The sequence below is a fragment of the Plecotus auritus genome, assembly GCF_963455305.1.
Source record: "Plecotus auritus genome assembly, chromosome: 9".
Classification (NCBI taxonomy): domain Eukaryota; kingdom Metazoa; phylum Chordata; class Mammalia; order Chiroptera; family Vespertilionidae; genus Plecotus; species Plecotus auritus.
The window spans coordinates 83,291,605-83,315,633 of record NC_137783.1 but is presented as its reverse complement, the minus strand read 5'-3'; the positions used below and the strand labels follow the sequence as shown (position 1 = coordinate 83,315,633).

General features: G+C 41.1%; 1 protein-coding gene across 1 annotated transcript; it reads left to right on the top strand.

Annotated features, from left to right (window-relative positions):
• Positions 1–16,378: 16,378 nt before the first annotated feature.
• LOC308233575 (lymphoid-specific helicase-like) lies at positions 16,379–18,854 on the top strand (the record flags this gene model as incomplete). The annotated part of the gene is given in 5 exon segments (XM_080640584.1): positions 16,379–16,749; positions 16,751–16,810; positions 16,812–17,517; positions 17,521–17,706; positions 17,757–18,854. Coding segments are annotated over 5 exon segments (2,421 nt in total).
• Between the last annotated feature and the right edge of the window lie 5,175 nt (positions 18,855–24,029).

Genomic DNA, 24,029 nt, shown 5'->3' with positions numbered 1-24,029 from the left:
CCCTGGGGGGATGTTGGAAAGCCAGTTTTGGCCCACTCCCCACAGACCAGGCCGAGAAACCCCACAGGTGCATGAATTCATGCACTGGGCCTCTAGTATTATATTAGTTTCAAGTGTACACTTTATAATACATTAGCTGTATATTGCATTGTGTGCTTACCACAGGCTACTTCTGTCACAATTTATTTGACCCCATTTAATCTCTTCATCCCCCAACCCACATTTTTTTTCTATAAAAATGTGTGCATTCTAATTTATCTTTAAGAAATTAAGAGTGGTGTCCTAGTTTAGAACATTTCATTTTGTTCTGACATTTAGTAAGCTGTTAGAGAAAACTGATGACTGTAGCTTACAGTCTTCAAGTTACATCAGTTATTTAGAGAATTGAATGAGCATACATTAAGCTTATTTTTAGAATGTTCCTTCTTATAAATGTATTATGTATATCATAGAGACATAGCAGCCCCACTAGTGTGGTAAGTGAACTTGTCACATATCATTCCCTTTGTAGGGTCAGGTCTAATAGAAACTTAGAGCAGGAAGTAGGGACCACTGAAGAAAACGTCAAGTGATTAAAGCAGCAGTATTTATAAACCTCTGAGTCAGTCATGACTCAGCACTAAAGCACAGTGTGAAGGACACTGGTTGAAGCAACAGTGGTGTGAAATTAAAGCTGAGACCACTTGGGGTTTATATCTGTGCATATTTGGCATCATGAGTAGGCAAAACATTTAGCACACCCTTTTCATTCCAGGTTTATTTGTAAACAAATTAAGAATCTTCCTTCCAACTTTTTTTTTTAATAATACAAACAGAAAAAAAGGTATCTTATCTAAGTTAATTTGAAATGAAAATGTAAAGTCTAATTCGATTTTTAAAAAACAGGACTAGCTTTCATGAGTACTGAATTCCAGACGCATTAAAACCATGAGCTGTGCCCTGACCAGTTTGGCTCAGTGGATAGAGCGTCAGCCTGCGGACTCAAGGGTCCCAGGTTTGATTCCAGTCAAGGGCATGTACCTTGGTTGCAGGCACATCCCCAGTAGGAGGTGTGCAGGAGGCAGCTGATCGATGTTTCTAACTCTCTATTCCTCTCCCTTCCTCTCTGTAAAAAATCAATAAAATATATTTTAAAAAAACAAAGACAACAACAACAAAAAAAACATGAGTAGCTGTTCTTACAATATTCATCTTACAAATGATGAAACTGAGGTTCAGAGAAGTTAAAACTTGCTGAAAGTAACACAGCTAATAAGTAATTTTCAGTCAAGATTCCAACTCTGATCTTTGCTGTCAGACAGACCAAAATCCCTTACCCCACTCTGTCTACTGTGTGGAAAGAAGTGAAGTGCTATGTCAAAGAAGCCCAACTTCCAAACAACCTGGGTTCATAGTACACTGCCTAAAATTTTTATCCCTAAATGGAGATGACAACATCAGAAATCACTTGAAAATTTTGGATGATAGAAGCATAATGTAAATGAAGATAATACTGGTCTATTTTTGGGTTGACATTGGTAAAATTAAAACCTCCACTATTCATTCTTTTTTCTTTTGAATTTTGAAGACAGATTCAGGGCCACTTTGTGACATTTGCTATACATGTATCTGAGAATTTTTCTTTTAGAATGACATTCTGACGAGTTTTCCAGTAGAATATGTGGGGGACCAAGTATTCAGGTTCATGACATCAGTTGGCAATGTGGGGACAGACTCTGTCAGGGTTAGGAGGGTTGAGAATCACCAGGCTCAGCAGCACTTTGCAAGGCAGCACGTTCTGGCCTCCTGGGGCAGGACTCTGTTTTATGCAGCTGCATCTCTTTGAAGTAAATATGGCTCCTTGAATGACCAGACCAATTGCATTACTGGTCAAGATACATTTGCAAAGAGTGGGAGGTGACTGCAGAAGCATTGTATTATATGCTTCATCATGGATAATCCCTGGAGCTGCAGAAAGAAAACCCTAGAGAACTGGGGTCCCCACACACTTGAATTAACAGAGTAATACATCATATAGCCATATCTCCATTAATTCATTTGGGGGCCATAGGTTTGCCAACATTTTATTTTTTAGGTAATAACATTGAAAAGAACCAACCCTGCCATCTACTATTATTTCATAAAAGAAAGGCCACTTTTATACTAAAAAGAGGAAGAACTTAGTATGTATCAGGACAAAGAACAACATTCTGAATGGAATGAATTTAGCTTCAGTGGAAAATCACCCTATTACACATATCTCTAATTTTTGCCTCAGCCTGATGGAAACTAGACCATGGGTCAGCACTGCCTAATGACTATTGCAGACAGTCTCTGAATGTGAAGCCTTTAAAAGTCGAAGTCCTAGAACTTTGGTTCACTCACCGGACCTGAGGGAAATCTTGAATAAAATGTGTCCCCCAAAAGAAGGTCTTGTTTATAATGTGCTCAAAAAATTTTTGTTGAAACTAAAGGGAGATGGAAGTTTACCAACTACCAGGACTGAATCTAGGGAGTGGACAGCGGTGGGGATAGAGAGTCTCCAGGTCCCCCATCAGGATGCCTAGCCCTCATTATCCCACTGGTGTAAAGCACTGGGTGGGAGAGGCTGCAGCATGAGGGTCAAAGCCTTCTATTCAGAAACCAGACAGTCTCTATTGGAGGTCCGTGTTGGAAGGACCAACCTGGGGCCGTGCTGCATCAGCAGTGATGGAACATACCTTCAGAGAGGTCCCCAGTGGCCCTCTGTGCCTCTTTCTGCCTCAGTGGCGCTCGGATCCTCTTGCTGGGCTCACATTGGCTCAAGGGCCAGGGCACATTGTGGTGAGATCACCACATTTCAAGACTGGCAGACCTGGTTGAAATGTTTATAATTAAACTTAATATCTACAGACACTTTTCTCCTAAGATTAACTGCATCTGAGGGTCCATATCAAAACATAAACATGGCCAACTACCCTGAACACAAGCATAAACAAAAACATAAAATTTATTCAATGAAAGCAATACTCAAAATAAGCCACTATAAAATCAAAGCTCATATCTTATTTTTTTTTAAAGTATTCTAATGATATTTGTCACAGGATAGGTCTCTGGACCCCTGGGTTTATGAGAGACTTAGGCCAAAATTACAGAGGTCCTCATTTAGTGTGGCAAACCACAGTGGCATTTTGGGTTCTCAGTAATGAGTGTCAACTCAGAGCCAGTTTTCCGTAATCCCCCAAAATTTTGGGTATTTACATTCCTGTAGTGCACAGTCACCCTGGTAAATGAGCACATTTCCTTGAGGAAAGACAGGGAGGAAAGATTTATGGTGCTTGTAGCACTGGGTCCTTCCTCAAAGAAACCCATGGCATTTTGCTAGGGCCTCTCTATATTTGGGAAAAGACAAAACATCTGAGGAAATTGGACACTAATTCTGAGATTTTTGGTTTGAACTAGTGAAAGGATGGATAGTATTGACTGAGATGGAAAGTGATCTAAATTTGAGGAAGATCAGGTGTTTAATTATGAGCCCATTCATTTTGAGGTACTGTTTGTCTAAACAGCATCTCAAATGGAATTGCTGAGTAGATGGTTGGATGGATGAGCCAAGATTTCAGGGGATAGGTCCAGTGTGGAAGTATAGTCTGGCAGTCATCAACACATAGATAGTATTTAAAGCCATGAGATCCCAAGTGACAGCGCGGAGAAATAGGAGAGGTCCAAGAACCAAGTGCTGGGTTTGGAGAAGATGATAAGCCAGTAAAGGAGGCAGCCAGTGTGTAACTCTGCATGCCAAGTGAAGAAAGCGTTTCCAAGAAGTTGAATGTGATCAACTGTATCAAATGTTGCTGGTACATCAAGTGGGAGGTGGATTGAGCTTTGACCATTGAACTCAGCAACACAGAGATTAATAACCTTGGAAAAGCAGTTTGGGGGTGGTGGTGGTGGTGGCAAAAATCTGATTAGAATGTGGTGACAGATAATTGAAGAAAAAACAGTGAATCCTGAATAGTCAAATCTTTCAAGGAGCTTTGCTGCAGAGGAGAACAGAGAAATGGGCAATAGCTGAAGGGGGAAGTGGAGTGCAGAGAAGACATTTTTTATAAGATGAGGTGATGAAGATGAAACTATGCTTGTATATGCTGGAAACCACCCAACTCATAGACAAGGCAAAACCGAGGGTGTAGGACAGAGATGAGAACATTCCTGGAATGATGCGTTTGAATAGGTGATGGACTGCTTAGTCACACATGTGAATCAAACCACAGGGATTTACTCTAATTTGCCATTCTTCTTCTTCTTTTTTTTTTTTTTTTTTGTCTTTGCTGCTTTTATATAGTTGATCATCATTGCCAAATCTTAGTAAGAGTAACATGTTCTTATGAACCACTATGGAAAGGAACTTCCACATAGTCTTATGTTGACATCACTGCAGCCCCACTTTATACTGGGACTTTACAGAATGAACTCTGGGAGTGCCAGTTACCACGTCCTCAGACAGGGAGAGGTGGCTAGAAGGGGACAATCATTGAATTTTAAGACCTAGAGGAAATTTGGTTCCATTTCTCATGGCCCATTGCAGCTGGCCTCCTTCCATGTGCACCTATCTTGCCAGCTGATATGCACAAAAGCTTTCTTGAGGAGAGACAGAGTCCTATCTTCCATTTGAAGCACCACTCTGGAGCCTTCAACCAGCAGTCCTGCCCTTGCTGTGCTCATTTGCCTTTTGGGCCCTTGATGTTCATTCATTTTCTGATTTATTTTATCAGATAATTCATTTGCTTTAATTAATATTATATTTTTGACAATTATTTAATCCTCTAGTTACTCCACTTGGAAATCAAGACCCTGACAGGTAGCTTTTAGTTTAAGAAAATTAAAAAATGAAAATCTTTAAACACCAATAATTGTAAGGTTTAATGCTCTTTTTCTTTTTTTTTTCCAAAGCAAACATATTTTTCAATATTATCTATAATATAATGTAAAGGTAGATTCTCATTGGACATACAGTTGAAATATTATAATTGTTGCACAATAGGCCCCACAGAACAGTCATCTGAGGCTTAATGAAAAAGTATATTAAATTCTGAAAAATCATCTCCCACTGGCTTTTGTCTGCTGTTATTCTGATTACTCAATCTCCTTATGAATCTAATTTTTAGTTCAGTAACTTCTAAATTCAAATCCCAGTGTGTTTTTTGCATTGTGCTAAAGAAACTGTTGGAGGCAACCCCCTGTGCCCCAGCGTGAATCACCTGAGGGTGTGAGAACCGTCCTGCCCTGCACCTGTGCTGCTGTCTGCTTGCTGTGCACACCTTATGGGTGCTACATGTTGAGGTGTCAATCTCCTCCTCCAGATGATGCCTTTGGTGAGGGAGGCTTCATGCCTTCTTCACCTCCTTCTCTGCAGTGCCCAGGACAGTGTTTGCCACTTAGAAGCACCCAAGAAATATTTGTCAAATAAATGAATACACTAAGTAATTAATAAACCACACAATCTGGTCATCAGTTTCTGCCTGAAAGTAGCTTGCAGTTTAGAAAGATAGAAAGTTAATATATTTAGTTTTCAGCTTCACTGTAAACTAACTCTATTGATCACCTACTCCAATTCCTACCCAACACTTTTACCAGAATTATCTTTTTTGTATGTTTAGTGTTTGGGGCCCACTTTATTTTTTCCTATGATTCTCAGTTTGAGACAGGTTGCAAGGTATAAGATCTAGTTTAGAGTATCTCTCTGTAATACAAAAAGCTTTTAGCAGAAACTATAATAGTTTTGTACTCTCCATCAGGCTCTACTTTATATGAATGGGACTGCTGTCCCTCACTTCAAAGCCTTTGTAAACAAGCCCTCTGCCTGGGCTGTCTTCCCTCCACCAGTCCACCTGACACGCCCTTGGGCAGGGAGGCTGAGTATTAGTATAGAAAGCTATTGTTAGAACCACAAATTTTGGGTTAACCAGAAGTGTTGGTAGGTGGTTTTGATTCTACTTACCTCTTGTGCAACATTAGGTAAAATTCCTAACTTCCTAGATCTCAGTTATTTCCTTGGTAAATGTGGGTAAAGCTGTTGTGAGAATGCAGTGAGATAATATATAAACACTAGAGGCCTGGTGCACAAATTTGTGCACGTTGAAAGGAAATTAATTAGAAGAAATATTTTAGAGGCCAGGGAGGAACCACAGGAAGTTGGCTCCAGGGCATGTCCAGCCCGTGTCCCCCAGTCCAATGGGGGCCCATCAGGGCCAGGGAGGGACTATGGGAGGGCTCCAGAGTGTGTCCGGCTCGTCTCGCCCAGTCCCAATTGGCTGGACCCCAGCAGCAAGCTAACCTATCGGTCAGAGCATCTACCCCCTGGTGGTCAGTGCACGTCATAGAGACTGGTTGAGCAGTCAACCAAATGGTTGACCGATCAGTCGGACACTTAGCATATTATGCTTTTATATATACAGACTAGAGGCCCGATGCATGAAAATTCATGCAAGAGTACACCTTCCTTCCCCGGGCTGCTGGCACCAGCTTCCCTCCGACACCTGGGACCTGGGCTTCCATCTGGCTGCCAGCAGGCACCCAGGACCCGGGCTTCGCTCCGGCCCCAGCTTTGTCTGGAATGACATCCAGAAGGATGTCTGGTCTAATTAGTATATTGCCCTTTTATTATTATAGATGGCACAGTAAAGATAGCTGCTACCACCACCACTATCACCACTATCATCATCATTACCATCATCACCATCCTTCAATCATCAGTTCATATACGGTGTCCTCTGTGAAGCTTTTCTATACACTCAGCACTAACTGCACTATATTGTTTTTCTTCCTTTTCATGTAGGCTCTCTATATGGCTGAGCCACTTGATGGCAGTGGCCTTTTTTATAAATTATTAAATCTCTAGTATCTAGCATCTAACACTAGACCTTCCAGCCAAGATGGGCTCATTAAATGTGCTTTGAATGAATACAGAATTATAATCAACTTTTTACTTAGGCATAAAGTTAGCTTTTACCATATATCAAAAAAGTAACATGCAAATGACAGACCCAAGTCTGGGAGATTGAATACAATCATAAATGTTCAGATTCAGTAGGATTATATTGTTTGTAAGCTCTACATGCAATTATAGTAAATTGGGACAGCTTTAAACATCCATATAAAAAGCAAATTTATGCTCATTTATAGCACTTGAAATATTATTTTAATTAATTGTAAACTTTAGCTGTATTTTTGTTTTTTGATATGTTGTGGGACAGTATTTTTTCTGAGATGGCTTTTTGATCAAGAATGCAATCCCTAATCAAAATATTGTCTGAAACACTGCAACTGCTTTAGACTTGTTTTATTATAAGGTTTTTAAGGCATTCATTTTTTCTTTTAAGAAAAATGGAGTCTTCCATTATTTTCAGGGTTATTATTCAGTAGAGGACACTCTGCAAAACTTGAGGACAAGGAGGCAAATATGAGTGCTGCCATTTTGGATCTCTGTCTCCTTGTGGCACTGCCTGATCACTCACAGCAACCTCTTCTTTTCCCTCTCCCCTGTGAAAGGCTGAAAGCTGATAACTGGAGTCAGGGCTGAGGGGATGGTCTCCCAGATGCTGTTTAGGCAATTGCTGTTGCTTTTGTGGGAATTATACAGTTCCTGAACATTCCAAAACTTCTCAGTGGTATCAAGGTTTGATGTTCTTTCCTGCATCCAATAGAGAAACCCAGATTTCTGGGATGCTTGGATAGCATTTCAAAATTAAACACAGGTCCTCTTGGGCTTTGGAGGTCAAGTACGCGGTGACTTGGGAGGCCTTTGGAGTCAAGTAGGTCTGCAGACTTAAACTCAGATCTGCCATTGCAGTGTATTCATTTTTCTAAGCCTTCATTTCCTGATCTTGTATCTAGGTAAATATAGTATCTACTTGTGAGAGGTCCTGATGATGAATAAATAGGGAAGTATCCATTAAGAATCTAGCATAGTTCCTGGCCCATTGTTCAATTTCAACATAAAAAGAGGCTGGGGGAAAAGGAAGTTGAAAAGGGAATCTATAGACTGAAAGAGACTTAGAGAGCACAACAATCAACTGCAATAGGTGGAGCTTATCTGAGACCTCATTCAAACTTCTGGAAAATATATTGGGAAGGTCAAATGCTGAGTGGACATTTGATGATCTTAAGGAATTATTAAATTTTTAGGTGTGATAATGATATTGCTTTATGCCCAATCATAGAGTCACTGATTTTTCCTGTCATTCAGATTTTGCTCAGAGAGGTCCTTTTTAGCTACGAGTAGCCATTAGACTCTCTTATGTCATCTTATTTTCATTTTGGCACTGTACTTAACACTATTTTCTATTTTTCTTGCTTATCTAGTCACTTGCCTGGTTATTATCTACTAGAGGCCTGGTGCATGAAATTCGTGCACAGGGGGTGTGTGTGTCCCTCAGCCCAGCCTGCACCCTCTCCAATCTGGGTCCCCCCACAACTGCCCTTCCCTGCAGGCCCGGTCGCCCCCAACTTCCCTCCTCTGCCAGCCTGGTCACCCCTAACTGCCCTCCCTATAGGCTTGATTGCAGGCCTGGTCCCTCCCAACTGCCCTCCCCTGCTGGCCTGATCACCCACAACTGCCTTCCCTTGCAGGCCTGTTCCCTCCCAGCTGTCCTCCCCTGTTGGCCATCTTGTGGTGGCCACCTTGTGTCCACATGGGGGCAGCCATCTTGTGTGTTGGAGTTGATGGTCAATTTGCATATTACTTTTATTAGATAGAATCTGTCTCTGCCAGGATGCTGTGAGAGCAGAGATCTTGTCTCCTTGGCTCATTGCTGTATTCCTAGAACTTAGGGAATTATCTGGCACTTAAAAGGTACTTTAAAATGTTTGAATAAATGAATAAAATGTATCTAGGCCCCAAGATGTCTAATTTAAGCTGTAGACCACTCCTACCTAGAGTGAACTCTCAAATACATGTATCTCACCAAGTCACACCCTACTCAAAACACTACAGAGATGCCACATTACCAAGAGAATATAATCCAAACTGCTCAGCATAGCACACAAGAAACCACAATCTAGTCTCAGCTTGCCTCTCCAGCCTCACTTCTCACCTAATGCCTAATAATCTGCCAGATGCCTAATGACTACATGTTCCCCAAGCAATGCTGTTTCATGCCTCTGGGTCTCTCTTTCCATTACTCCTCCCACTCCAACCTCCCTTTACTCAGTTTTTAAGGTACAATTCAAGTCAGGAAGGTCTTCTCACCATCCTATCACCTCACACTCCAACCTTTTCCTCTATAAATTATACTTGCCACCATCATAGCTGCTGTAACTCTTTACTATTGCTGTTTGCTTTCATGTCTGCCTCTCCACTTGGACTATAAACTCCATGGTATTATTCATCTTCATAGTGATATATATCATTTTATTCCCAGATGTGATTCATAGTTGACATTTGCTCAAGTTTTGGCTGGCTGACTCATCAAATGTGTGGATGAATTTATTGTACTTGAGTAAAGATGCAAGGAACTTGAGAATGCTTGACAGGAATTGGCATGGGGTTGGCCAGTACCAGTCATTATTGTGGCTTGGCTCCACTGCACAATAACTAGGATTAATGCAGATGAATGCTTTCATACTCTTAGGAAAAATGTGCTTTGGGAGAATGAGCATAGTCAATATATCACCTAAAATCAATTCTTAGATCTCACAGGGCACATAAATGGGCCTGCTAAGAATATGAACATTTGAAGGAAAAGTTTATTAAAGAAGGCTTCATGAATGATCTTATATAATAAAAGGCTAATATGCAAATAGACTGAACGGCAGAACAACTGAACAACTGAACAACCGGTCGCTATGATGTGTGCTGACCACCAGGGGGCGTGTGAGGAACATGACGGGCATTGGCTATCGCGCGATGGTGGAGCAGGTGAGTGGGGGCACCAGACCAAGTTGGGCCGCCGGTCACTATCATCGGGGTGAGCCTCTGGTTGTTACAGAAAATTCTTTACTTCCCTGCGAAGCGGTACCGCCCAGCACTCGCACCCGCTGCCAGTGCCAGAGCCGCTGCTTGCACCCACTGCCAGTGCCAGCCATGCTCACACCTACAGCCAGCACCAGAGCTGCCACTCACACCTGCTGCTGGTGCCTGGCACCAGTCCTGATTGCTCAGCACCATCAGTGTGGGAGTGGCAGCTGCTGGCTCTGATGGCCCCTGAGGGCTTCTCCACCTCCCCCTGCTCCTGAGGGGCGATCGGGGCAGCTGCTGCCACTCTTACCCACTGATGGCGCTGGCCCCGCTTGTACTCACTGCTGGTGCTGGCCCCAGTCGCTCCACATCATCAGCGGTGTGAGTGGGGCCAGTGCCATCAGCATGTGGGAGCGGCAGTGGGAGTGGGGCTGCTGGCAGACAGGGGACCGGGGGTCGCGGTGGGAGGGGCCAGGTGGGGGTGCAAAGGATGGGCCAAGACCTACCCTTGTGCCTACCATAACCTTGCGGCCCACAGTTCTTTTCAAGGTGCATGAATTTGTGCACTGGGTCCCTAGTTGATTATAAAATTTAATATCTGTGGGAGAGATATTAAATTACTGATATTTAAATAAATGCCAACAAAACAAGCTGCAATTAAGCATTTGCCATAGCAAATAAAGCACCATCAAGATACGTGTTCTGCATCACAATTATATAAATACTAGAGGCCTGGTGCACAAAATTTGTGCATGGGTGGGTCCTTAAGCCTGGCTGGTGATCAGGGCCGATTGGGGCCTTCTGCTGCCAGCTGGGGCCTTCCTTCCAGCTGCTGGCTGCTGGCTGGGGCCTTCGTGCTGGCTGCCGACTTCCGGCCAGGGCCTGCCGGATTGCGGGGGAGGGACCACAGGAGGTTGGCTGGCTGTGGGAAGTTGGCTGTGGGAGCATACTGACCACCAGGGGGCAGCTTCTGCATTGGGCATCTGCCCCCTGGTGGTCAGTGTGTGTCATAGAGACTGGTCGTTCTGGTCATTCTGGCTGTTCCAGTTTTCTGGCATTCTGGTTGCTTAGACTTTTATATATATAGATGGTATGTGCAACTCTGAAATAAATGTTCATGTTAGGTGTGACTTGATGACTGGAATCTTGCATTTGGATGCTCTTGTTTTTACCATGGTGACTGCAAGTCCTGCTCCATAAAGGTGAATGTGCTATGCCTCCTTTTCCTTGACCCCAGCCCTTCAGTCTGCTGCTTTCTGGTTTCCAGTTATGTCTGCTTTTACTTAAACCTTTTCATAAACTCTCCGGTGACTTTCTGGTGAACATATCCAATGGCCCCAGTTTATTTGACTTTTTGGGATATTTAATTGATTGATTCAGTGGAAATTTACTTATCATCCACTAACGGTTAGAAGTAGGCATTGATTGGGTGCACTTAATTTTTTTTTTAAAAAGGAAAACCCTTCCCCCACCAACACCCAAAAACCAAAACCAAATCAACAAAAACTTCAAACAAACAAGCAACACCAAAGCAAACTAAACAACAAGAACCAGACTTGATTCCTGATATCAAAAATCTTATCACCTTGTAGGAAAATAGATATTTGATAAGCACAGAGATAAACATTTAATTAAATTGTGATGCATGCTATGAACAGAAAAAAAGCACATGATGTTCTGAAAAACATTAATAAGGAACCCAATCCAAATCAGGGATCAAGGCAGCATCTCTAGGAAGGAGACCTTAGAATAAGGGAGAAAAAAAAGTCCAAATGGGGAGAGAAAATGGTTGCTTGGAAGGTATGTTTGTATCACAACACATGAAGGATGTGAATCCTGTTTGGAGATCATTTCCTTAGGCAGCAGACAAATTGTCAACTGTCACAAAGAAACCCAACACTCGTGGTGATAAACATGTCACAGCCAAAAACAAAGTGTTTGCAGGGCCATATTTTAAAGGAGATAAGAGAGACACTGGCTTGCAATATTTTCTTCATTTTGAGATGGTTAAGAAGAAAAAACCAAATTACTTGAACACACATCTAAGGAATGTGAAATTTATGGCATAGGCATTCCAGCAGAAGAAAGAGAAAAGTTGACTCCTGTCAAGACACCGATTCTGCTACATCCCATCCAACACACCAGAGAATTTCTGGGAAGTTGGTTTTCCTTTTGACATACAGCTGGTATTCCCCTTAATCCTTCATGGTACATAGATGTAGGGTATATCCTTGCCCTCAGCAAAGGGGAAGATTAAATAAATCAATGGCCCAAATTGCTTTGTGTCTAGGACTGCAAGCATTAAGTATGAAAGAGAAACTGATAGTTTTGCAGAAATGAAACTTCCTTTGTGTGGTTAGCATATGTGATTCAAACAAAAACTGCAACGTATATTTACTACCCTGTGTGGGCTTTTCTGGATCATAGGTACTTCATTCCTTGTATAGAAATAGGGAAAAGGTCTTTTTCTTTCTCTCTCTTTCAAAAAAAAAAAAAAATAAGGCAGTATTTCCCAACCTTGTCTACACATCAAAATTACCTGGGCGCCCTGTGAATGCCATGTGCGTTGGAACTTCTGCAGGAGGTCCTGTGGGTCTGGGACAGACTTAGGGATCAGTGGTTTCAAGAACTTCCCAAGTGATTCTATGTGCTGCCAAATTTGAGAACTACTGTAGTAAGTCTTTACCGCTTGTCTCTCTCTCTTTTTTTTTTAAAAAAAAATAATCTTTTTTTCCCTTGAAAATTAAATGAATGTTGAAAAAAAATAAATTTATCATAATTCTTAAAATAAAAGTGAGGAGCTAGGAAAACTTCCAGTAGTATGTTTGTGGTCTTATTGTTCTGCTGGTATTGTAGGCGAGGCTGAGTGCTCATCTCCAGCAGGCAAGTCAGGATTTCCCCAATCCTCACCTACCGGGGACTTCTACCTGACTCCACCTGTGTACAGCACAGTTACGTATCAACTATTCTCTCCAGCTGACCGCATGTTTCGATTAGGCCTTCTCAAAATTGGGGCCCTGGGACCACGCAAGTGTCTCCCATATGCCGTTACTTTCCCTCACTTTGCTCTCACGTTCCTCTCACAGAGGCCAGTATAGAGAGACAGCCCTTTCTTTATCTGAGCTGAAACCCTGGGGGCCACGTGTGCTTTGGGATTCAGAATGTCTTAGATTTTGGAAAGGCAGATTCTGTATCCCATGTGGCATAGGCATTTATTCAGTGGATATTTACTTATCATCTGTGTGGCTGGAGGAGCACGCTGTAATCAGGGATTTTCATGTTTCTGCAGGAAACACAGGACTCCGTCCATGAAGTGGGATGAGTTAAGACTACAAGCAGCCTCACGTCTATGCAGTTCAGGTTTTGCCACTAAATGACATGGCTGGAAACTTTATGAATAAACACCTTTGGAATTCCAGAGCGTTTTCGATTTTGGAAATGGGAATAAGGGATTAAGGACCTGTGGTAGCAACATTATTTAAACTTGTTTTGCTAAACTGCTTTTTCACTGACTTTATTAGTTTTTCTCATTGCTTGTAATAGAAACATAGTAACATGAAGTTAAATGGATTTCCATGTCAGTTGATTTCTGAGTGTTAATACTTTCCATTTGGTCAGATAGGGAAACCCCAGAAAACCCTAGATGTGAGGTGGTGGTGGTGGAGAGTAAAACTAAAATAGATTAGCCACGCAGACATTGAACACTGGTGACTCAAGTCCAGAAACCTAAACAGCTGACTTAACCTCAGGTGGGCCATTTTTTTGCTTATGGTTATCTTAGTAACTCTCTTTTTCTTCAGCCTTAAGACATCTTTTCTCCCTCTAATTGTAAGTTACATAGTTTTCATAGTTGCATTGACTGCATTTCTGTTGTATTGGCCTTCCTCATATCTGTCAGGACACGAGGCCAGGGGATCCTGCGGGTAAGGGAGGATGTTGTAGAGACTAAACTATTAAATATCACGTGATTTCATTATTTTCAAAGGCTGGTGAGGACAGAGAGAAATTTGAGTTGTATTCATTTATTTCCCTATTAGATTAGCTACTATTTAAGAGCAGCTTTTCTTCCTGTATATTCCTTAGAACATATGACATAGTTGGTGGGTAGTAAAAAAAATCCTACTGTTTTCTTAATAGTTGATAGTAGAATTTCCTTTGAGAATAGGTGGTCTGAAAAAAAGGAAGTACCTTGGAGAATTTGGGTATAAACATAGACTCACCATAGGATTCAGAAGTCTGGGGGAAGAACAAATGGATTAAAAATACTTGGTGGTGGTGGGAGGGGACAGAAAGGAGAGAGAACAGCTGAGCAACATGGGAAATCAACCACATGTCTTTATAGAACAGTATGACTAGAATCCAATTCTAACTGCTGTGGGTCAGCAGTGCAAACACCACTTATATCTTAATTTCTAGGAACTTTCTGTAAAATCTACTATACAAAGGTTTTGTGTGCATATTTTTTGTTTGTTTTAACAGTGTGGTGGTGAACAGGAATAGTCTTGTCCAGCTTTTAAAAGGCAGGGTGATCCTGGATGTCTCAACAAGGATATAAATGACATTAAAAATGATAAACACTAGACTAGTATAATGTTACAATCATCTGCTTAATGGAAAGAGTCGGAGAGGGGCTTAGAAGTCCTAGGTTTGAAATCTATTTTATCCCCTTCAACTTCCAGTATCTTTGCTGTTCCCGGCCCCTCCCCCCCGCCCCAAATATTGATACAATGGAGTCTATCAGAGCAGTCCTCACTATATTTAAGGCTCACATTTAGTATTTGCAATATTTGCAAATGTGAGAATGTACATTCCAATAACCAGGAAACTATAATTTGAGGTTATACTAACAAATTTACTCGATATTGATGTAACTACATAAAATTATACATGCAACATATAGATTTTAACATTATGGAATTTGGCCTTATTGTAAGTAACTGACCTATAAACAAGGATACTCTTTGCTTGTAAGTCCTAACTTATGAAGTAGTGCAACCAACAGACCCCCTCCGATAGCTTTTCACTATGTTCTTAAAGACATAGGTAATTCTTCCTCTTAGACAAGGTGAAAAACCAGAATTCCCACCCAGAAAGAAATGTTAACCCAGAATTATCAAATTTTGAAGTTTCAGCAGATGAAATACCAGAAATAGATTATAAGCAACTCTAACTTAACTATTTTACCTAAGTAGTAATATAGAAATTTACAGTGTTGACCAAAAGAAGACACATGTTTCTCTCAATAAACTGTGTTTTAGTGGGTCTCAAAATTGTGTGGCAAATGGTTGGTCAAGTGGTTTTCATTAAAAAGTATTAATTTTAAAAACTAGTAATTTAAAGCCCCCCACCCCAGAACAAATGGTCCACAAACATTTTCCCTTCCTTCTGAAGGTTTTCAATGCATTATCATTAACCATTTTTTTAAACAATTAAACATGCATGGCCAATAGAGACAACAGTTCTGAGACTGTTCTTCCTTCCAATGCTGGTTAAGACTGGGTGTTAGTTATTAGTGGCAATATTCATGTAGCCTTCTGAGATCCTGAGATCTCTGGCAGACGTGGTGACTTTGCCAGCTCCAGCAGCCTTCTTGCCCACTGCTCTGATGACACCCACAGCAACCGTCTGTCTCATATCATGAACAGCAAAATGACCCAGAGGAGGAGCTCTCAACACACCTGGGCTTGCCAGAAACCACAGCAATGATGACAGTATCAACAGATTTCTAGAATTTGGGGTGATCTTCCAGCTCCTTCCCAGAATGACAATCAATCTTCTTCTCACAGGTTTAATCAGCAAACTTGCAAACAGTCAGCACAGGTGCTTAACCAGCACTGATTTGGCCTGGGTGGTTCAGGATAATCACCTGAGCTGTGAAGCCAGCTGCTTCATGGGTCATTTTGGCTGTCCCCAACCACTGTGCATGATGAGCATCTTGGATAGACATGTCATTGACATTGAAGCCCACTTTGTCCCTAGGAAGAGCTTCACTCAAGTTTTATAGTGCATTTCAACAGACTTCATTCAGTTGTAACACTGACTAGAGCAAAGATAACCATTAGTTATACTGGGTTTGGGAATACCAGTCTCCACAGGGACAGTACCAATGCCACCAATTTTGTAGACATCCTGGAGGGGCAGGTGCAAGGGCCTGAAATCCTAAATTCTCCTGTGCAAAGCATGAGTGGAAAGCATGTGTAATTATACAGGACCATACAAATGTATTTTTCTTAATTTTGGTTTACATTTTTATCTGTTAACTTAATGGGACAAGTATCTACACTAATAAAAGAGAAAGATGCAAATTGACCATACCTCTGTGACACCCACCAGCGAATCAGGAGTGACTATGCAAATTAACCTAACAAAGATGGTGGGTTAATTTGCATACGCAGGCACGGAGCAAAGACTGAAGGCTCTCCCTAAGCGAAGACTGAAGACTGAAGACTGAAGACCCTGGCCATGCTGGAGGAGAAAGAGCAGCTGGAGGCTGTGGGGCTGGAGAGGGAGCGGCAAATGCTGGAAAAGGCTCACAAGTCTTGGGATAGAGAGTCTGTGGACATTCGGTACCGTAGACTTCAACATTTGCTTGAAAAAAGCAATATCTACTCTAAATTTTTATTGACTAAAATGGAACAACAATTAGAGGAACTGAAGAAGAAAGAGAAATTAGAGAGGAAAAAGGCACCTTCCAAAGTTACTATGGGTAAAAGTTCCATTGGTGCAAGTGAAGAGAATCCAGTTGTGAGAAAGAAAAGGGGAAGAGAAGATGAATCATACAATATTTCAGGGGTCATGTCAAAAGAGGAAATTTTGTCTGTGGCTAAAAAAAAATAAAAAGAATGAGGATGAAAGCTCCTCTTCTAATCTCTGTGTAGAAGATCTTCAGAAAAACAGACTCAAATAGTATAATTAAAGATAGATTGTCGCAAACGGTTAGGCAGAATACTAAACTCTTTTTTGATCCATTTCGGAAATATAATGGACAGCCAGTACCCTTTCAGCAACCAAAACATTTTACAAGCGGTGTGATGCGTTGGTACCAAGTAGAAGGCATGGAATGGCTCAGGATGCTTTGGGAAAATGGAATTAATGGCATTTTAGCAGATGAAATGGGATTGGGAAAGACAGTTCAGTGCATTGCTACAAGCGCCTTGATGATTGAGAGAGGAGTACCTGGACATTTTCTTGACTGTGGCCCATTATCTACACTTCCTAACTGGATAGCTGAATTCCAAAGATTTACACCAGAAATACCTACTATGTTATATCACGGGACCCAGCAGGAACGTCGAAAATTGGTAAAGATTCACCAATGGAAAAGAACACTGCAGATTCATCCTGTGGTGATCACTTCATTTGAAATAGCCATGAGAGACAGCAATGCATTACAGCATTACTACTGGAAATACTTAATAGTAGATGAAGGACACAGGATTAAGAACATGAAGTGGCATCTAATCAGGGAATTAAAACGATTTAATGCGGATAAAAAACTTCTTTTGACTGGGACTCCCTTGCAAAACAATTTATCAGAACTTTGGTCACTGCTAAACTTTTTGTTGCCAGATGTATTTGATGACTTGAAAAGCTTTGATTATTAGTTTGATATCACTAGTCTTTCTGAAACCGCTGAAGATATTATTGTTAAAGAAAGAGAACAGAATGTATTGCATATGCTGCACCAGATTCTAAAACCATTCTTACTGAGAAGACTAAAATCTGATGTTGCTCTTGAAGTTCCTCCTAAACGAGAAGTAGTTGTTTATGCACCGCTTTCAAGAGAAAAGGTCATCAGCGATGAAGATCTAGAATTGTTGTTAGATCGAAGTAATCAAAGAAACAAGAGACCTTTTATACAGCTATTGTGAACCGTACAATTGCAAACATGTTTGGATCCAGTGAGAAAGAAACAGTTCAGTTAAGTTCCACTGGACGACCAAAACGGCGAGCTAGGAAATTAATAAATTACAGCGAAATAGACAATGATTCCCCTAATGAATTGGACAACTTGATCAGTCAGATACAGCCAGAGCTAGACCAAGAAAGAGCTGTTGTGGAAGTGAATATTCCTGTAGAACCTGAAGTTGATCTGAAGCTGCAGAATATAATGATGCTACTTCGTAAATGCTGTAACCATCCATATTTGATTGAGTATCCTATAGACCCAGTCACACAGGAGTTTAAGGTTGATGAAGAATTAATAACAAATTCTGGGAAATTCTTAATTTTGGATCGAATGCTGCCAGATCTAAAAACCAGAGGTCACAAGGTGCTGCTTTTTTCACAAATGACAAGAATGTTGGACATTTTGATCGATTACTGCCACTTTAGAAATTTCAACTTTAGCAGGCTTGATGGATCCATGACTTATTCAGAGAGGGAGAGAAATATGCACAACTTTAACACAGATTCAGAGGTGTTTATCTTTTTAGTGAGTACACGAGCTGGTGGCCTGGGCATTAATTTGACTGCAGCAGATACAGTTATCATTTATGATAGTGATTGGAACCCCCAGTCTGATCTTCAGGCCCAGGATAGATGTCATAGAATTGGTCAGGCAAAGCCAGTTGTTGTATATCATCTTGTTACAGCAAACACTGTTGATCAGAAAATTGTGGAAAGAGCAGCTGCTAAAAGAAAATTGGAGAAGTTGGTCATCCACAAAAATCATTTCAAAGGTGGTCGATCTGGATTAAATCCATCTAAGGGTTTCCTAGACCCTAAGGAATTAATGGAATTGTTAAAATCTAGAGATTATGAAAGGGAAGTAAAAGAATCAAGAGAAAAGGTCATCAGCGATGAAGATCTAGAATTGTTGTTAGATCGAAGTGATCTCATTGATCAAATGAAAGCCTCAGGACCAATTAAAGAGAAGATAGGAATTTTCAAGATATTAGAAAACTCTGAAGATTCCAGTTCTGAATGTTTGTTTTAAATTGGAGCTAAAGAATGTCTTTTTAAATTCTTATTTACATCTACAGATTTACCTGTATTGGTGTTAAAATCCAGAATGCCTACTTAACTTTTTTATTTATATCATTATATCAGTTTACATAATGTAACATTGCATAACTGATAGGTGGTAATTTTCTGAGCCTTATTAAGAACAAGGAAGTATTGCCAAAACTGGTTTGTCTCAGTGGATAGAGCATCAGCCTGCGAACTGAAAGGTCCCAGGTTCGATTCCGGTCAAGGGCACGTAACTTGGTTGCAGGCACATCCCCAATAGGAGGTGTGCAAGAGGCAGCTGATTGATGTTTCTAACTCTCTATCCCTCTTCCTTTCTCTCTGTAAAAAATCAATAAAATATATTAAAAAAGAAAAAGAACAAGGAAGTATTAAGTTTAGATTTCCAGTTAATTTTTCAGACTCAGTAGTGCCCTTGGGTACAGCCTGATGTGTACTTAGCCACTGCCAGAGATGTACAGTCTTCCTATGGAAGTTTAATGTCTTTCTCCCTCATTTCCCCTCTTTAACAGTACAGTTTCTTGGTTTTTGGTACTTCATTTATGGAGTAGGCTTTTAATGGGGGAAAGATTGGGATTGTGCTTTCTGTTTAAATAAGAAATTGTTTGATTTTAGGGTCTATTTCTATAAAATGTTTACCAAATAAATATTCATTTTCAGATGAATAAAACAAACAAGTTTCATAATCCTGTCTAATAAAGAGAGAATATGCAAATTGACCATCACACCATCACAAAGATGGTGGCACCCATAGCCACAAGATGGTGGTGCCCAGTCCCCTCAACCCTGCCGGAGTCCCCCAGTCCTTTCAGCCCCACCTGGGAGTGTGGTAGGTGCGCTGTGAGGCCAGACCTGCCCTCAGCCCCCCCAGCCGACTAGGGCCAGCCCAAGGCACAGGCAAGCCTCAGATGGGGGCTGCCCAGCTGATGCCTGAGGTGCAGGCAAGCCTCGGATGGTGGCTGCCCAGCTGCCCAGCTGCCCAGGGCCGCCCGAGGCTCAGGTAACTAGGGCCAGCTGAGGCTTGCGCTGCTGGCAGTGGCAGCAGCAGAGGTGTGATGCAGGCATCGCCTTCCCCTGATTGCCTGGTCACCTCCCACCCCTGAGGGCTCCCAGACTGTGAGAGGGGGCAGGCTGGGCTGAGGGACCCCCCCCACTCCAGTGCATGAATTTTCATGCACCGGGCCTCTAGTATATTATAATATGTTTTAGTTTATAAATATTTGTGGGCTGCCACTTAAGTCCTTGGAGCTAATGTTTTATTTTATAGTAGTTCAAATTATAGTTCAAACGTGAGTTGTAGCTTAATCATTTCTAGCAGGGTAAAGAAACTGTAACAAAAACATTTAAGCTCTATTCATCGCTATTGTAAGGTAGGCAGATCCTGTCCCCTAACAAGTTATTTCAGTGAAAAGGAGATCTTAATTCATTTGGCCGGTTAATTGACATTGCAGTAAATAGTTATTAATAACATAAGTCTAATGTTTAATATTATTCAGATTATATTCAGAGGTCATTAACTAGTGATCTGTAGGTCAGAACCACCTATAAATATGTTTTGTTTAGCCTATACAGTATTAAAAAAACATTTGAAGCAGTTGTTGAAATTTGGGAGAATGAAAATAATTTAGGCTTCTAGCTTCCTTTACTTGGAGATTCTGATGCCCTGAGATTCATATTCCCCTCCTGGCAGCAAGCAGCTGGAGTGAAGTTGAAGGTGTCCATTATAGGGAGAGCAGTGGTTCTCACACCTGAGCAGGCATTAGAACCTGAGCAGGCATTAGAACCTGAGCAGGCATTAGAACCACCTGGAGGCCTTGTTAAGCTGTTGCAGGCCCCACCCACAGGATTTTTGATTCAGTAGGTCAGTGTCTCTGCACTTCTAACAAGCTCCCAGGTGATGCGGATGCCAAAGGTGAGGGGTCCACACTGAATACTACTGAAGTGGGTAGGAAATGTGTGTTTTGGCAAACCATGGTCCTCCCACTTCTTGTTGATTCTCTTAACTTGGGTATCCACTGACATTTATCACCAAGCTCACATTGCTACCTTTGGTATATTTAAAGAAATATTTTTTTTCTATGTATCTCTCCTGAAAGTGGAAAAATTAAGAAAAATAGAAATATTTGTCTTTGTGGAAGCAAAGAAATCTCCAACAGATTTACCACGCAAACAACTGGCCCTTTTTATTCGTACGCATTTCCTGCATGGTTTCGAGAGTCTTTTTGAGTTTGTGAGCCAGTTCCAAGGAAGGCAGCTTTCACATACAAAAAGAACCTGCCATTAAATATTGGCTTTTAGACCTGGGTTTGAGCTCCTGGCTGTGCTGTTTACCAGCTCTGTGACCTTGGAAATCATTTGAATCTCATTAAGCCTCATTTCCTCATCTATATAATGTAGGGGTTTTAATGATACGAACACCACTGGGATATTGTCAAATTAAAAGATTGAATATGAGTCACCTATTATACAATAAATGCTCAATAACTGCTATCTGCCAATGTTATTGGCAACATTTTAATACATATTTAAAAATAATACAACAATAATCTGGAAGGAGAGGAAAGAAACTAAGCAGGAAGGGGAAGTGTCAGAAAGATTAGATCAGGAAGGCTAAAACCAAGAATGAGTGGATACTGGCAATGCAAGGATACTGGCCCCAGATCAGGCAAAGAGTTTGGGAGACATAAGGAAGAATATCTATTCTTAAGGAAAAGTGTGTAATGTTAACAGACAAGAGAAAGAAATCAGATCTGTCATAGTAGTTTTTAAATTTTATCTTCTTGGTCAAAGAGAAGTATTTTCAGTCAGAAAGGGAAGAATAAACATTGATGAGAAGAATCTAAATTTTTAGAGAAAGAAAGAGAATTATCTGAATGATTTCATATGCACCATGTCATAGGTTTCTGGGGGAAAGGGCAGATAGATTGTGGAACCACAGACGGCTATCTCAGAGGAAGCACAGAGCATGGACACGTGTCTAGATGAGGACATAGAGACGGGTGGCATCCAGATATTCAAACAGGAGAAGAGGAAGAGTCTCTTTACTCTAAAATTTTGTCAACAGTAAACCAAAAAAGCTTGATGTTTACCCCAAGCGAAATATTAAATGGATGGTTTGTGCTGGTTTAGGAAAGTGAAAGAATGATCATGAAGAGTTGGCACTGGTTCCTAAGTATAAGTTTTGTCAGCGTATTAATTTTCTTTTCTGAGAAGATTATTAAGCCAGTAGATCATGGAAATGATTCCCCAATCCAGCAAATATTTATTAAATACTAACTAGGGGCATGTGCATTGTCTGTACATTTTTCTTGGAGAAATAGGGAATAGGTTCATTTATTAATGGACATGGGATAGAAACAAATGTTCTAGGAAGAAATTGTACAGAGATCTGGCCTTGTGTACAAAAAAGAATGGTGGTAGTTTTTACTGAAATTGGAAATACAGGTGTTACTGAAGTGGGGGTAATAGAAAACAAGTCAATTTCTGAACTTGTTTTTAAAATGTGTTCATGATGTAGGTGAGATGTTTATTAACATACAGACATGAAGCTCAGAAGACCTGAGACACAGACCTGGGGACCATTATCTTGTGTGTTTATTAAAGTTTTTACAGCTGAGATTTCTCAGAGAGGCGTATTAAGTGAGAACAGGGATAAGGCTAGAATGAAAGTCTCACTAATATTGAAGGAAAGAAGCTTATAAAGAGGACTGAGAAAGAAAGGTCTGGATGCACAGCAGAAGAATGTGGTGTTACCGTGGCTGAGAGAGGAGAGAAACTCCTGCACAGTGCTGTGGACTCAGATGGATTTGGTGGGGATGGTTTTTAAAAATGTAACTAATGAGAAAATAACCCTGACCCCTCTATACACTCATTTTGATGAATCAACGTGTTGAAGGACACACTTGGAAAGCTAATGTATATTCTGCTAAGACCCTCCCTGAGATCTCCCCTAGGATTCCTGCCAGCCAAAGAGAGAGAAAAGCCTCAAGACAAAGGGGCCACGACTCACCCTTGCAAGAGCATGCCCATGCCTTGTATCTCTGCTGCTTTTCTCCTAAACTCTAAGGGACCCCATAAGACTTGCAACCAGGGGAGAGTGGGCAGTGGCAGCTCAACCCAGGCTAACCCCCCGAACCTGTCTCCAAAGCCTCATTTTCTCTGATTTCCCAGTCAGTGAGCTTATTTTTATTGTGACTTCTATTTCTTAGAGAGCGAAACAGCCCCATCTAGGCTGTCTCCTGTTGCTTCTTCTACCCTAAACCCTCCCGTTGTTTCACTTTCCCCAGCTTTAATAAACATACTTTCAAAATCACCTGGACTTGTATTGTCAGATCTTTCCTACATGATGTCAGGAACCCATACACTATTGGCCAGCCTTAGGCAAACCCGCTGCATGCCTAGACCCCATCCGGCAACATATTCACCCTCTCTCCTCTTCTCTTTCCTCTGAAATAAAAACAGACCTTTAATTAACATTTTTCTTTTTTAAGAATGAATTTTAAAAGAGTAATGAACTGTATCAACGTTTTTCCATCTGGACATAAGAACTGCGTGAAGGTCAATTGACAATGAAAAATACCTTTCAGATTCTGTAGTTGACTTTGAATTCCTCCTCATCATTATTATTAATTACTAGATGCCTGGTGCACGAATTCATGCACAGGTGGGGTCTGGTCAGCCCACCCCGAAGGGGGCCCATTGGGCCAGGCTGGCGGGGGGGAGGGGTCACAGGCAGTTGGCTGGCTGGCCCCGCCCCCCGATTGGGATGTTGGGGGTGGATCAGGGCCCAGATCAGGCTGGTTGGCTGCCGCAGTGTGCATCATAGCCACCAGTCATTCTGGTTGTTCTGGTTGTTCCACCATTCTGGTTGCTGGGCTTTTATATATATAGATTATTATAGTTGTTGATATTTATTGAACATGCAAAGAGAGAAAGGGAGGTTATTGACGCTCCTATTGCTATTAAGATAAATGAAAAGGAAGGGATGAGGTTGAATTCATTATTAATATTAATATAGATGACATTTTGAGCACTTATTATGTGTTAGTTATAGATGTTTTATATGCGTAGTAGACATATGAATCGCAGTCCACAGACTCAGTTTATCTAGAAAAATAACTTAAACATTTCTTGTAACTCAATT